At 46.3% G+C, this 14,552-nt stretch overlaps 1 protein-coding gene across 1 annotated transcript in view; it reads left to right on the top strand.

The window, feature by feature from the left end:
* The window catches only part of SLC9B2 (solute carrier family 9 member B2), a 62,092-nt gene that overhangs the window by 32,366 nt on the left and 15,174 nt on the right, over window positions 1-14,552 (top strand). Inside the window, exons 8-9 of the mRNA XM_075336710.1 lie at window positions 4,248-4,354; window positions 11,727-11,876. Of these exons, the coding sequence (XP_075192825.1) occupies window positions 4,248-4,354; window positions 11,727-11,876 (257 nt within the window). The remainder of the gene's footprint in view (window positions 1-4,247; window positions 4,355-11,726; window positions 11,877-14,552) is intronic.

Raw genomic sequence — 14,552 nt, 5'->3', positions numbered from 1 at the left:
GCAAAAGTCGGGGAAAACGCGGCCCCCGCAGCTTCATACACAGATTTGGCCAGAAGGTCAATCTGACGGTCAGTGGAATCCTTAAGTGAGGTGCCGTCAGCCACTGACACAACGGTCCGGGCTGAGGGCCTAGACACCGGGGGGGGGTCTACCTTTGGGGAGTGAGACCACTCCTTGACCACCTCAGGTGGAAATGGAAACCGGTCATCAGAACCACGTTTTGGAAAGCGTTTGTCAGGGCAGGCCCTGGGTTTGGTCACAGCGGTCTGAAAACTGGAGTGGTTAAAGAACACACTCTTTACTCTCTTAGGCGAGGTAAACTGATGTTTTTCTGCCAAAGAGAGTTGCTCCTCTGACACTGGCGGATTGAGATCCAGCACAGAATTAATAGAAGCAATCAAATCACTAAGATCTGAGTCACCCTCAGAGAAATCGATGGGATACATAGCCTCCGAGCCCCCAGTGAGGGCATCCTCCTCATCTTGAGAGTCAGCTCTTGAGACAGAGCCATGGGATGGGGAGGGGGAGGAAACCCTGCGCCTTCTCTTAGAAGGACGGGGTCTGGGATCAGATGATGAATCCTCCGTGAGCTCCGATGGACGGAGGTCAGAGGATAGGAGTCCTCTGTTAAGAGTATTAGAGGCACCCTGTGAGGGGGGGCTGATGCATATTCATCAAAGTCCTGGACAAAAGTCCCATGGACTCAGAAAATGACTGGGATATGGACCTAGAAAAGGACTCTACCCAGGCTGGGGGTTCAATCACAGGTGCAGCAGCAGCAGCCTGAGAGACCACTGGGGGTGAGACTCCAGGCTGTGGCACCGCCAAGTTAGAGCCTGCAGCGCATACAGCATAAAGCTTTGGAGCCTTGCTCCTTGTGTGAGACATGCTGCTGGAGTGGGGGCTTTGCAGAGAATGAACCCCAGGGAGAATATACAGAGGTCCACAACTGGAGACCGGCTGTGGCTTACCAGACTGCTGAGCGCGGTGTTGTGTGCCCTCCAGATCCCGAAGCCCGGTCCCCCAGTCGCAGCACCTCAGCAGAGATGCAGAATGCAGGATGTCCCAGAGCAGAGTGAACTGCCTGAGAAGAGGGCGTTCCTATAAAAGAGCGGGAACTGGAGGGCTATAGAGACCTGCAGGGAAAGAGGGACGCCCCAGCAGTGGGGAGTGTCCCTCCCCTGTGTAGAACGGCCGCCGGGAGGAGCCGAACCTGTCCCTCTGCATGAGTGACATGCAAGGGCAGGAAAATGAAACTAGGCCTCCGGCAAAGCCGGGGCCTAAATTTAAGCGGCGAGGCCGACAAGCAGGCACCATCGGCGCGGTTCTCAGGCAAAAGCTAGAGAACCCGCCGGAAAAGTTAAAACAATCACATACAGCATACTCTCCCCTTACAATAAAGAACCGGGACCCCCAACATAAACGTCTCAGGTACTTAGCTGCTGAGACGCAGGGCCATGTCCCTGGGGATGAGTGCTCCGGTCCAACAGAATCCTCAAGGGGCTGTGGATGAAGACCGGACTCCTGCCAGGCATGGAGACCGTGCTGGCTCCCACTTCAAGCCAGAGCCCAGAAGGGATGGTGAAGGAGCGCGGCATGTAAGGCTGCAGCCTTGTAAATCAACCTTAACAACACCGCCGACAAAGTGGGGTGAGAAGGGACATGCCGGGAGTCCAGACATGGACCCGCTTTTCTTCACTCTTTCCAAAAGTCAAACAAATCAGATGAGAATGCATGTGTGGATGTATGCCTCCTGACACAAAGCAATAAACTGGCTAGGACTGGCTACCAGGGGGTGTATAAGCTCAGAGGGAGGAGCTACACTTTTAAATGTAGTACTTTGTGTGTCCTCCGGAGGCAGAAGCTAAACACCCATGGTCTGGGTCTCCCAAAGGAACGATAAAGAAATATACACGCACTACCATATAGTTGTATGGACCATTTACAGTGTTCTATGCTACAGAATAGTAATGTATGCATAAAAAATGGACGTCACTTGGATGGTCCGTGTGGCGTCCGTTTTTTTTCTCGCACCCATTGTCTTGTATTGGTTACTCTCGCATGATTTCGGCACACACTTGCAGACTGCTGCAACCTTTTTCTTATCCAGAATCTGGATAAGAAAAAAAACTGACCATCTGCTCCAACTTATTGACTAACATTGGTCCGAGTGCAATGCAAGATCCGATTCATATGCTCATGTGAGAGAGGCCTAATCTGTGAGTTTAAGTTCATCACCACACCCACAGATGAATTCCTTAAGGCCGCTTTACACACTGCGATTTCGCTAGCGAGATCGCTAGCGTGCGTACCCGCCCCCATCGGTTGTGCGTCACGGGCAAATCGCTGCCCGTGGCGCACAACATTGCTCGGACCCGTCACACTACTTACCTGCTTAGCTACGTCGCTGTGATCGGCGATCCGCCTGCTTTCTAAGGGGGAGGTTCGTTCGGCGTCACAGCGGCGTCACTAAGCGGCCACCCAATAGAAGCGGAGGGGCGGAGATGAGCGGCCGTAACATCCCGCCCACCTCCTTTCTTCCTCATTGCCGGCGGCCGCAGGTAAGGTGAGGTTCCTCGTTCCTTCGGTGTCACACATAGCGATGTGTGCTGCCGCAGGAATGACGAACAACATCGTACCTGTAGCAGCAGCGATATTTGGGAACTGGACAGCGTGTCAACGAGCAACGATAAGGTGAGTATTTTTGCTCGTTAGCGGTCGCTCGTACGTGTCACACGCAACGACGCTGCTAACGAGGCTGGATGTGCGTCACGAAATCCGTGACCCCAACGACATCGCGTCAGCGATGTCGTTGCGTGTAAAGCGGCCTTTAGGCCTTTTTCACACATCAGTGAAAAACAGACTTTGTCACTGACATGTTAAAAACGCATATGTCCCTCCGTGTGCCGTGATTCACGGCACACATGGGTTGTTCATGTGCAATCCGTGATACATGATCCGTTATCCGTAATTGCATATGGTGATAAACTCACCTGTCCCTGCTCCTGCTATCCGTGGTGCTGAACTCTTTGGCTCTGCTGTGTTTCCGCCCCCACTGCAGCTACTTCTGGGTCGCAGTGTCATGCATAAATGCATATGACCATAACGATCCGGGCAGGAAGCAGCAGACAGCAGAGGACGGAGACAGCGTCGCTGGAGAAGGTGAGTATAAAAAGCTTTCTATTTTCAATATCCGTGTTTTTCTGGTACGTGTTTCACGAATCACACCATAGTGTGGCCCGTGGGACATCAGTGATGCCAGAAAAAAATGGACATGTCTAAGTGCAGAGCACACAGACACACATGTACGCCATACGGAGACACGGTCAGTGAAAAATGACTGATGTGTACGATGACCCATTGATTTTAATGGGTCTGCGTTTGTCAATGATTCTGGTACTTATAAAAACTGTCACATACATACCAGAATCACTGATGTGTGAAAGAGGCCTTAAGGGATGTAGTCTTCAAAATGGAGTCATTTGTCTATGTGTGTATAGGGTGGGGTCTCTGGAATTTTGGCACCTTGGGGGCACTGCAAATGTGACATGGCATCCGTAGTCCAAAGGGTAAATAGCACTCCTTCCATTCCAAGCCATGTGCTTAAACAGTAATTTCGGACCACACATGGGGTATTGTTGTTCTCAGGAGAAATTTCATAACAAATTGTGGTGTTGGAGTTTCTCTTTTTATTTTTGTGAAGGAGAAATGGATAAAACAGAATTTTATTGATTTTTAACTTTACTGACATTATGGGTTAATTTCTGTGAAATGCCTGAAGGGTTAAGGGTTAAAGTTCCTAATTGCTTTTTGGAATAAATTGAGGAAGCAGTTTTTAAGGTCTGATCTAGTTTTGTGATACATAGGCACATCAAAATTAAATGGTACTTAAAAAACAAGTTAAAAGTAGCATCATCAGTATGTATGCTTCCAATACAGCTCTTCTGTCAGTTGAGACACAGGTCTCGAGAGCAGTGTTTCTTCAGACTGAAGCCATCCTGACATGGCTTGAACGGACCGCCATTTGAGTTACCTTATGGTTGCCATTCTATTACTTTCTTGGAGAACCCTTTAACGGAAACCTGCCAAAGTGTAATACATGTTTTAATAGTTGAACAGATGCTCATTTTTGTGGCTAAGTAATTTTCTGTTATTTTAATGAATTTGTTTTAGGAGGAGTTTTGCTTGATATCTGCTTTACTCTGCAGTAAACTGTATGATGGCAATCACTCTGCTTTGTTTTCTAGGCACCACATTTAACAGCATCATCCGAGGGGTGTTGGAAGTTGTTATAGGCATTGCAGCAGGAATCCTCTTGGGATTTTTCCTTCACTACTTTCCAAGCAAAGATCAAGTAACTATCTTTTAATAGGATTATTTTTATACCTAATCTTCATTCATATACTGTGTGATATACTTTCGAGCCTGTCCATACATTGTGGATATGCACAAATAGTATAATGGGCCTCACAGTTACCATAGCAGCTATATGATGCACATGGTGCACATTTCAATTACTCTACAGAGTGATAGTTACAGTATATCACAAAAGTGAGTACACCCCTCACATTTTTGGAAATATCACAGGTCTGCAAAGGTAAAATTGTTTGAAACGTAAAGGCCGCTTTACACGTTGAGACATCGCTCAAGCGATCTTGTTGGGGTCACGGAATTTGTGACGCACATCCGGTCGCTTTAGCGATGTCATTGCGTGTGAAACCTATGAGCGCTTTTGAATCGTCGCAAAAAACGGTCAAAATCGCTCATCGGTGACATGCCCCCCTATTCTCGAATATCGCTGCTGCTCAGTGTACGAAGTAGTTCGTCGCTCCTGCGGCAGCACACATCGCTATGTGTGACACCGCAGGAACGAGGAACCTCACCTTACCTGCGTTCGGCCGCAATGAGGAAGGAAGAAGGTGGGCGGGATGTTACGTCCCGCTCATGTCCGCCCCTCTGCTTCTATTGGGCGGCGGTTCGGTGACGCTGCTGTGACGACGCTGTGACACTGAACGAACCGCCCCCTTAGAAAGGAGGCGGTTCGCCGGTCACAGCAACGTTGCAGAGCAGGTATATGCGTGTGACGCTGCCGTAGTGATAATGTTCGCTATGGCAGCGATCATATGATATCGCATGTATGATGGGGGCGGGTGCTTTCGCGCTCGTCATCGCTAGCAATTGCTAGTGATGTCGTAGCGTGTAAAGCGGCCTTCAGAGGTGGTTTTTATACACTTTCCATTGCTGAACTCAGTAAAAATATCGAACAAATTTCATTACGTACAATTTCTTTTACAATGACTCCATAGGCTTCCAAAAGAAGAGTTCGAAAAGTTTCTTTAGCACAAGTAATTTTTTGATGACATAAAATCCAATAAAAAGGATAATATCCTAAGGTGACAAATGCATGGTAGATAATGTGATAACATTATGATAAAATATACTATACATGCATACAAAAAAAAATAGCAAATGAAGTGTATCAGTGTAATATAAGGAAAACGTAAATGGTGTGTCACTGGAAAAAAAATCAGGGTGTGAATCCCAGGATTGCGGTGTCCATTTCCAACACTTAAAGGCGAATGAACGTGAGAAAAGAACTACAAGAGGAAAAAGGAAGATTTAAAACATTAGAAAAAGGACACAAAAACCTATAATAAATGGAGAAAGCTTAACGTTTCAGTTAAGCCACCTGGAGTCATGATGTCCAAGATGGTGGTCCAGTGTACTTCCTTTTGGGCTAGAACTTTCTTCCAATTGCCTCCTGTTTCATTAATGAAAGGCCTCAGGTGTGAATGGAGAGCAGGTGTGTTAAATTTGGTGTTATGGCTCACACACTTATATACTGGTCACTGGAAGTTCCACATGGCACCTCATGGCAAATCTGAAAAAAAGAATTGTTGCTCTACATAAAGATGGCTTAGGCTATAAATGATTGCCAACACCCTGAAACTGAGCTGCAGCACGGTGGCTAAGACCATACAGCATTTTAACATGACAGATGATGCACAAGTAAGAAGACAAGCAGACTAAGGACATGGATTACTGGAACAATGTCCTGTCGTCTGTTAATAAATAAATGTATTTGGTTCAGGTGGTGTCAAGCGTGTGTGGTGGCAATCAGGTGAGAAGTACAAAAACAAGTTTTTCTTGCCTACAGTCAAGCATGGTAGTGGGAGTGCGATAGTATGATGCTGCACGTGTTGTGTCGGCTGTGAGGAGCTACATTTGAGGATTACCAAGAATGCCAATATGGACTGTGATATACTAAAGCAGAGCATAATCCCCCTCCTTCTGGAAACTGGGCCACAGGGCAGTGTTTAAACATAATTACCCCAAACAAACCTCCCAGAGGACTACTGCCTTGCTAAAGAAACTGAAGGTAAAGGTTCTGACCTGGCCAAGCATGTCTCCAGACTTAAATCCTATTGAGCATCTGTGGGGCATCCTCAAATGGAAGGTGGATTAGCACAAGGTGTCTTACATCCACAAGCTCCATGATGTCAAAGGAAGGTGTGGAAGAGGATCCAGTGGCTCCTGTGAAGCTTTAGTGAATTCCATAGCCAAAAGTTAAGGCAGTGCTTGAAAATAATGGTGGACACACAATACATGGAAAATTTGGGGACAACTTGGCCATTTTCACTTAGGGGTGTAATTACTTTTGTTGACAGTGGTTTAGACATTAATGGCTGTGTTGAGTTATTTAGAGGTCACACTAAATTGACAGTTATACAAGCTGCACACTGACTATTCACATTGTATCAAAGTGTCTTATCTTTGGTGTTGTCCCATGAAAAGATGTAATTAAATATTTACAAAAATGTGAGGCGTGTACTCACTTTTGTGATTATAGTATAATTTGACACTTTTTAGATAAGCCATGTTTTTCTCTTATTTTAAGGGAGCTCGTCACTGGATCAGGGTTTGCATACCTTTTCAAGTCTGAGGGCCGCATTGTCATCTTCCACTTTAAGGGGCTGCAATAAAACTTAGGGTGCGTGCTCATGATCAGTGTGCACAGCGTTTTAGACACCGCATGCTTCAGCTGCGTCCAAAATACTGCGATGTACAGTACAAGCGCAGTGGATGGGATTTCTAGAAATCCCATGCCCACTGTGCACGTACAGCCAGCAGCGTAAACTGACTTGGCGGTGCAGCTTTCCAAGCCGCAGCATGTCAGTTGTTTGCTGTAGGGTCGCAAGCATTCTCCGCAAGGAGAACAGAAGAAAGAGACCACAGTTGCCCAAGCCCGGACCATGGGCATGAACAGCTGCGGTCTCCTGCGGTCTCACGCGAAGGAGACTCATGGCCCCACAGGCCAGGACGCAGCTGATCCTGTTCATGGGCCCGTCCCTTAAGCTGCTTTGTGTTGCAATAATATGGCATCTGTATTCAAGCAGTAGCTAAATTATGAAATTCTGCTCATTATTGCCTAGCTCGGGTCCTATTCTATTTAATGACACACACTTAATGCTCATATTAGGCACATGCAGCACACCCATAATGCTCCCATATCAGGCATATACAGCACACCCATAATGCTCACATGAGGCACATGCAGCACACACACAATGCTCACATCAGGCACATGCAGCACACACACAATGCTCACATCAGGCACATGCAGCACACACACAATGCTCACATCAGGCACATGCAGCACACACACAATGCTCACATCAGGCACATGCAGCACACACACATAATGCTCATATAAGGCACATGCAGTACACACACAATGCTCACATCAGGCACATGCAGCACACACACATAATGCTCACATAAGGCACATGCAGCACACACACATAATGCTCACATAAGGCACATGCAGCACACACACATAATGCTCACATAAGGCACATGCAGCACACACACAATGCTCACATCAGGCACATGCAGCACACACACAATGCTCACATCAGGCACATGCAGCACACACACAATGCTCACATCAGGCACATGCAGCACACACACATAATGCTCACATCAGGCACATGCAGCACACACACAATGCTCACATCAGGCACATGCAGTACACACACAATGCTCACATATCAGGCACATGCAGCACACACACAATGCTCACATCAGGCACGTGCAGCACACAAACAATGCTCACACATCAGGCACATGCAGCACACACAATGCTCACATATCAGGCACGTGCAGCACACACACAATGCTCACATATCAGGCACATGCAGCACACACACAATGCTCACATCAGGCACATGCAGCACACACACAATGCTCACATCATGCACATGCAGCACACACACAATGCTCACGTCAGGCACATGCAGCACACACACAATGCTCACATCAGGTACATTCAGCACACACACAATGTTCACATCAGGCACATTCAGCACACACACAATGTTCACATCAGGCACATGCAGCACACAAACAATGCTCACATATCAGGCACATTCAGCATACACACAGTGCTTACCTGTCAGGCACATGCAGCGCACACACACAATGCTCACATATCAGGCACATGCAGCGCACACGCACAATGCTCACATATCAGGCACATGCAGCACACACGCACAATGCTCACATATCAGGCACATGTAGGACACACACAATGCTCACATATAAGGCACATGTAGGACACACACAATGCTCACATATAAGGCACATGCAGCACATACACACACAATGCTCACATATCAAGCACATGCAGCACACACACACACAATGCTCACATATCAGGCACATGCAGCACACACACACAATGCTCACATATCAGGCACATGCAGCACATACACAATGCTCACATAGGCAAGTGCATGAAGTCACTCAGGGTTACACTGTGCTGCACGAGACCCAGCGCTTATGATGAACGGTAACATCCGTGTGTTGTACGTGTTTTTCATGACCCATGGACTTCTGTTGGCGCTTGTCATCCGTGCTGATGCTAAAAAACAGACGTGTCCATGTGGATGAAATGGACATGCATGTAATTCACACAGACACACAGAGAAAACACAGAGGTGTGGAAATCCACACAGACTGAGAATGCGTGTGAGTGCGTCTCCAGTTCGTGTGAAAATGGACACCACAAGTACTAGAAACCCGGACATGTGAAGGGGGCCTTAGTAATATTTGTATAAGTGAATTATTTATTGTAAATACAAGCTGAATGTTTGTAGGATACAACAATCCACCACCCGTAGGCACAGTCTATCTCCACTGGCATCTCCAGTATGTGCAGCTGCTCCTGAGCGGTCTGCACATTATGTAACATGATAGACTGTCAACTTTATTAAACTAAGTAATTGTATTACAAATACTACAGTCTTCACTGTAATGAAGTAAACAATCTGAGTCCATTACAAAATACTTGGGTCTTGTGCACATAGTGCCTAAACCATACATCCGTAATAAAAGTTTGGCAGATTTATTGACAAATGATGGATGGTATGTTCGGATGAATGCATTATACAGTCATACAGTGGCATATGTTGCCCATACAGGTGTACTTTTTTTGTGCCATTTTGCTCGCTTTTCTATACAGCGAAAAAAAAAAAAAAGGCTCACTGAAGAGGACACTGTTTGCACTGCCCAGTGTTATAGTTACATGAACGCCTTATTACATGAAGTAAAGCCCATTGTAACTTAAAAACACTCACCTTCTGCACCAGCACAATAAGTGAGGCCGGGGCTTCTGTCAATGTCACACGAGCCTAAAGGCCGCTTTACATGCTTTAGCGATGTCGTTGGGGTCACGGAATTTGTGACGCACATCCGGCCGCGTTAGCGATGTCGTTGCTTGTGACACCTATGAGCGAGTTTGAATCGTCGCAAAAACGTTCAAAATTGGTGACATGCCCCCCCTATTCCCAATTATCGTTGCTGCTGCAGGTGTGATGTTGTTCGTCGTTCCTGCGGCAGCACACCTCACCTTACCTGCAGCTGCCGGCAATGAGGAAGGAAGGAGGTGGGCGGGATGTTACGTCCCGCTCATCTCCGCCCCTCCGCTTGTATTGGGTGGTCGCTTAGTGATGCCGAACGAACCGCCCCCTTAGAAAGGAGGCGGTTCGCCAGTCACAGCGACGTCGCTAGGCAGGTAAGTAGTGTGACGGGTCCGCGCGATTTTGTGTGCCATGGGCAGCGATTTGCCCGTGACGCACAAACTATTGGGGCGGGTACGCACGCTAGCGATGTTGCTAGCGGTATCGCAGCGTGTAAAGCAGCCTTAAGTCTATGTTCAAACATTGCATTTTTGGTGCGTTTTTTTTAGCATGGTTTTTGCTTTGCTAAAATCCGTGCTAATAAAACCCTGCCTTCACAGTCCCAGCAAAGTCTGAGATTCCAGAAATCTCATGCACACACAAACACCTGCATTTTTTTCTTGACTTTTGTCAACCTCCTTGGGTTTTGCTATGTTTTTGAAAGAATGTTAAAAAGAAAAAGGTTTTGGTACTGTGTTAGCCAGTTGAAAAATGATTGATTGCTCTCAGTGAGAGTTATAACATCATATTTTATTTTAGTTAGCCATTAAAAGGTATCACAACTACAAAATTTTAATTTTGTTTCTCTCACTGAGAGCAATCAATCATTTTGAAAGATGAGCATATCAATTCTTTTCAGCGTTTTTGCCAAGGTTTATCACTTTACAAGTAGTGATGGACGGACTCACAGATACCCACGATTAATTATGGGTATCTGTCCGGACGCCGGTTCCCATGTAAGTCCATGGGGACCTGAATCCGGCACTTAAAACTGGTGGTAGGAAGGATAGGGTGATTGGAGCAAGCCCGCTATACTTACCGAGTCTACGGCGCTGCTGTAAAGGGAACTTTACACGCTGCAATATCGGTACTAATATTGCTAGAGAGCGTAACCGCCCCCGTCAGTTGTGCGTCACGGGCAAATCGCTGCCCGTGGCGCACAACATCGCTAACACCCGTCACACTGACTTACCTTCCCTGCGACGTCGCTCTGGCCATCGTTCCGCCTCCTTTCTAAGGGGGCGGTTTGTGCAGCGTCACAGCGACGTCACACGGCAGCCGTCCAATAGCAGAGGAGGGGCGGAGATGAGTGGCCGGAACATGCCGCCCACCTTCTTCCTTCCTTCCTCATTGCCGGTGGACGTAGGTAAGGAGATGTTCGTCGTTCCTGCGGCGTCACACATAGCGATGTGTGCTGCCGCAGGAACGACGAACAACATGGTACCTGCAGCAGCAACGATATTTTGAAAAGGAGCGACGTGTCAACGAGCAACCATTTTTCACGTTTTTACGCTCGTTGATCGTCGCTCCTTGGTGTCACATGCTGTGATGTTGCCAACGGCGCCGGATGTGAGTCACGAACACCTTTACCCAGACGATATATCGTTAGCGATGTCGCAGCGTGTAAAGCACCCTTAACTCCTGGCCGCTCATTCTACTTCTGGAGCTGCTCAGTAGCCTTCATGCATATGCACTGCTTCACCCTCGGCTCGGTGTTGGGCTTCATCATTGCTGGGTATTAAAATTGGTGGGGACTGCACCCTATTTTTTTTTATTTTTTACTGCATATACAGAGGTACATTCTAGTTATTGTATTAGGAACTCAGCTTTATTCTAAAGGAAATAGATTGTGTGTGTGTGTCTGTAATAAATATATATATATATATATATATATATATATATATATATATATATATAATATTGTATATAATATATATGTCTTGCTAATATGTTTAAAATTCACCCTTTTTTTGTTTTCTTTCACAGGAGAAACTGAAGTGGAAAAGGTCTTATCTCATTATGGCCCTGTCCGTGTTTGCAGTGTTTGGCAGTCTTTTCTTTGGCTTTCCTGGGTCTGGAGGACTGTGTACATTGGTGATGGCTTTTCTGGCAGGCATTGGATGGTCTGGAGAAAAGGTAAGCTTACGGTCCTGTATGAGGCCAGAGTCACACTTGCGAGTGCCTCGCGTGTAACTCGTGCGAGTCTCTCATTGCATCACCCGGCACGGCCGCACACTCACCAGACAGGAGCGTCTCAGGTGCATAGAGATACATGCAACTGACCCGCTCCTGTCAGGAGAGTGTGCGGCCGTGCCGGGTGATGCAATGAGAGACTCGCGCGAGTTACACGCGAGGCACTCGCAAGTGTGACTCTGGCCTGAAAATGAACGGAATTCAAAACAGCACATTGTAGTTTGTCTGCAAAACAGCAGTGAACATGAAATTTGCAGTTTAACCAGTTTAATTTTGTATTAATAATTATGTGATCAATCATTTTCAATACAAAATTAAATTGTTTATTTAGTTTTTATTTAATTTTATTTTTATTCAAACACTTGGGGCCGCCATCTTGCATTTGAAGTGTGTAACAACATTTACACACCGCAAATATGGCAACTCCTGTGCACAGGAGATAACAGTCAGCGTCTAATCCTATCTCCTGCACTGTAGCTGCTTCCTGCTGTGACTTGGACATGCCCATTGGGCTGTCCTATCAAAGCATAGAGAGGAGTTTAGTGCTATCTTTGTAGAGCCCACAGTATATACTGTGTCCTCCACTTTCCCCTTGAGCATGGCGGCGAGCAGTGATTTGCAGCCAGAGCCTGGTATTGTACTAATGATGATAGGCTGCAATCACCGCTCCCCGCCATATGTACTCACCTTGGACCTCTGCTCCCAACAGCTCCTCCTGTCACCCTGGTGTCCCGGCAGCTCCTCCTGACACCGCTATGTGCTCTGACGTACTATATGGCCATATATAGATATGGGGCTCTACTACATGGGCACAATTAGGGAGCACAGTTATGGAACACTATATAGGACACATTATACTATGGAGCACTATGCCAGCTGTCCTCGGTGACACTTTCCACAGTTCAGTATCACTTTGCAGTCACCAACAAAATGGCTCCATACTGTGATCCTAAACTTCATCCTCCCTTATCCTTTTGCAAACGCCCAGAAAAGTAGGGAAGGTGTGATATCAGACACAGAAAAGCAGATTTTACTTTTACTGCAGATGTAATGTGAGCTAGCTGCACACCAGGGTTTCAGGTCAAATACCAGCAGCTACTCCCCCTAGTGTTTAAACATGGAACATGTATCACCGAGAAAATTATATACCTAGCATGTCAAATATATCAAATCACACCGTAAAAGACACTCTAAAATGTACGCATGATCGAACCTCAGTCGCAGTGACACTCGCATGACACTCTGCTCCTGCTGTGCTGCCAACGCGAACCGAGTGTCATGCGAGGATCGCATTAGATCCCGTGTGACCCCGGCCTGTTAGTGCCAGTATAGCACTGGCTTTAGGTTATATAGGAAAATCTTGGTTGGTGCACTTTAAAAGGAAATGGATGAGACTGGCTGAATCAAAACTGGCTGAAATTGTTAATGCCAAACTAACAAAACTTGAAAAAAAACTAATTTTAAATGCTGGAAATGTCAACTTTCGGGTAAAATAAAAAATTTAAAATTTAGCAAGCGTAACCAACAATTTAATATATTATTTTGCTAATAAATAAATAATACCATTCTTCTCGTGTTACGTCCCTGCTCTGGCAGCTCAGTAAGGTGTTTGTGTGTACTGGCGGACTGCAAGAACGGAGAATAAATGAGCATAATGTGCGTGTGTGCGCGTGTCTGTGCATGTGTGTAATGGCACAATAGGGGACCAGGATGGGACATGCTGCAAGTTGTGGAACGAATTATCTGCGTTCCAATGATTTCCTAAGGGAAATCTTGCTTTCCTAGACAAGAAAATTTGTTTACGAGAACACTCCCAAAATGGACTGTTCTCGTAAACCAAGTGTTATGATCTGGTAACTGTGGACGATCGCAAAAATCCCATCAACAGAAAAACACAAAAAAACACTAGTAGTTGGAACCTGAGCTGACTGCAATCCCTTATCAGTCAGACCACACTAGAAGTAGCCGTAGAGTGTTCCTAAACACACCTAGACGCCTCGTCACAGCCATAGAAACTTACTACACCTCAGATAGAAATTAGGAGGCCTATCTTGCCTCAGAGCAGTCCCCAAAGGAATACCAAGCCCTCAACATATAGAGCCAACTGTGATGTAAGAATACACAATACACAGATAGGAAATATAGATTAGCAAAGGCGAGGCCCGACTTCCTAGCTAGAACAGGACAGGACAGATAACTGATTGCGGTCAGTGAAAAACCCTGCGGAAAAATGCCAATCTCCTGATATAGAAAAAAACCCTGAGACCACTGGGTCTCTCCCCCATTATATCAGGTACTCTTGTAAATAACGGGAGAAACAAAATACTAAAAAACACAAGAAATACAAAAGTGCAATAATCAAGTAGAACAGGGAGAATCTCCCTTTTCCTACAGTGAGGCTTGCGGAGGGGGAACCCCCATTCTCATCAAAACAGACAATTCCCCCTCCTGCAAGAAAACAGACCTTAAGCAAAATGAAAAACACAAAACACCCTAAAGGCCCAGTCACACTAAACTTACCAGCGATCCCAACAACGATACAACCTGATAGGGATCGCTGGTAAGTTTCTAGGAGGTCGCTGGTGAGATGTCACACTAAGCGATGCTCCAGCGATCCCA

The sequence above is a fragment of the Anomaloglossus baeobatrachus genome, chromosome 1, assembly GCF_048569485.1.
Source record: "Anomaloglossus baeobatrachus isolate aAnoBae1 chromosome 1, aAnoBae1.hap1, whole genome shotgun sequence".
Taxonomy (NCBI): Eukaryota; Metazoa; Chordata; class Amphibia; order Anura; family Aromobatidae; genus Anomaloglossus; species Anomaloglossus baeobatrachus.
The sequence above is the reverse complement of the archived record's forward strand: the minus strand, read 5'-3'. Positions and strand labels throughout refer to the sequence as shown.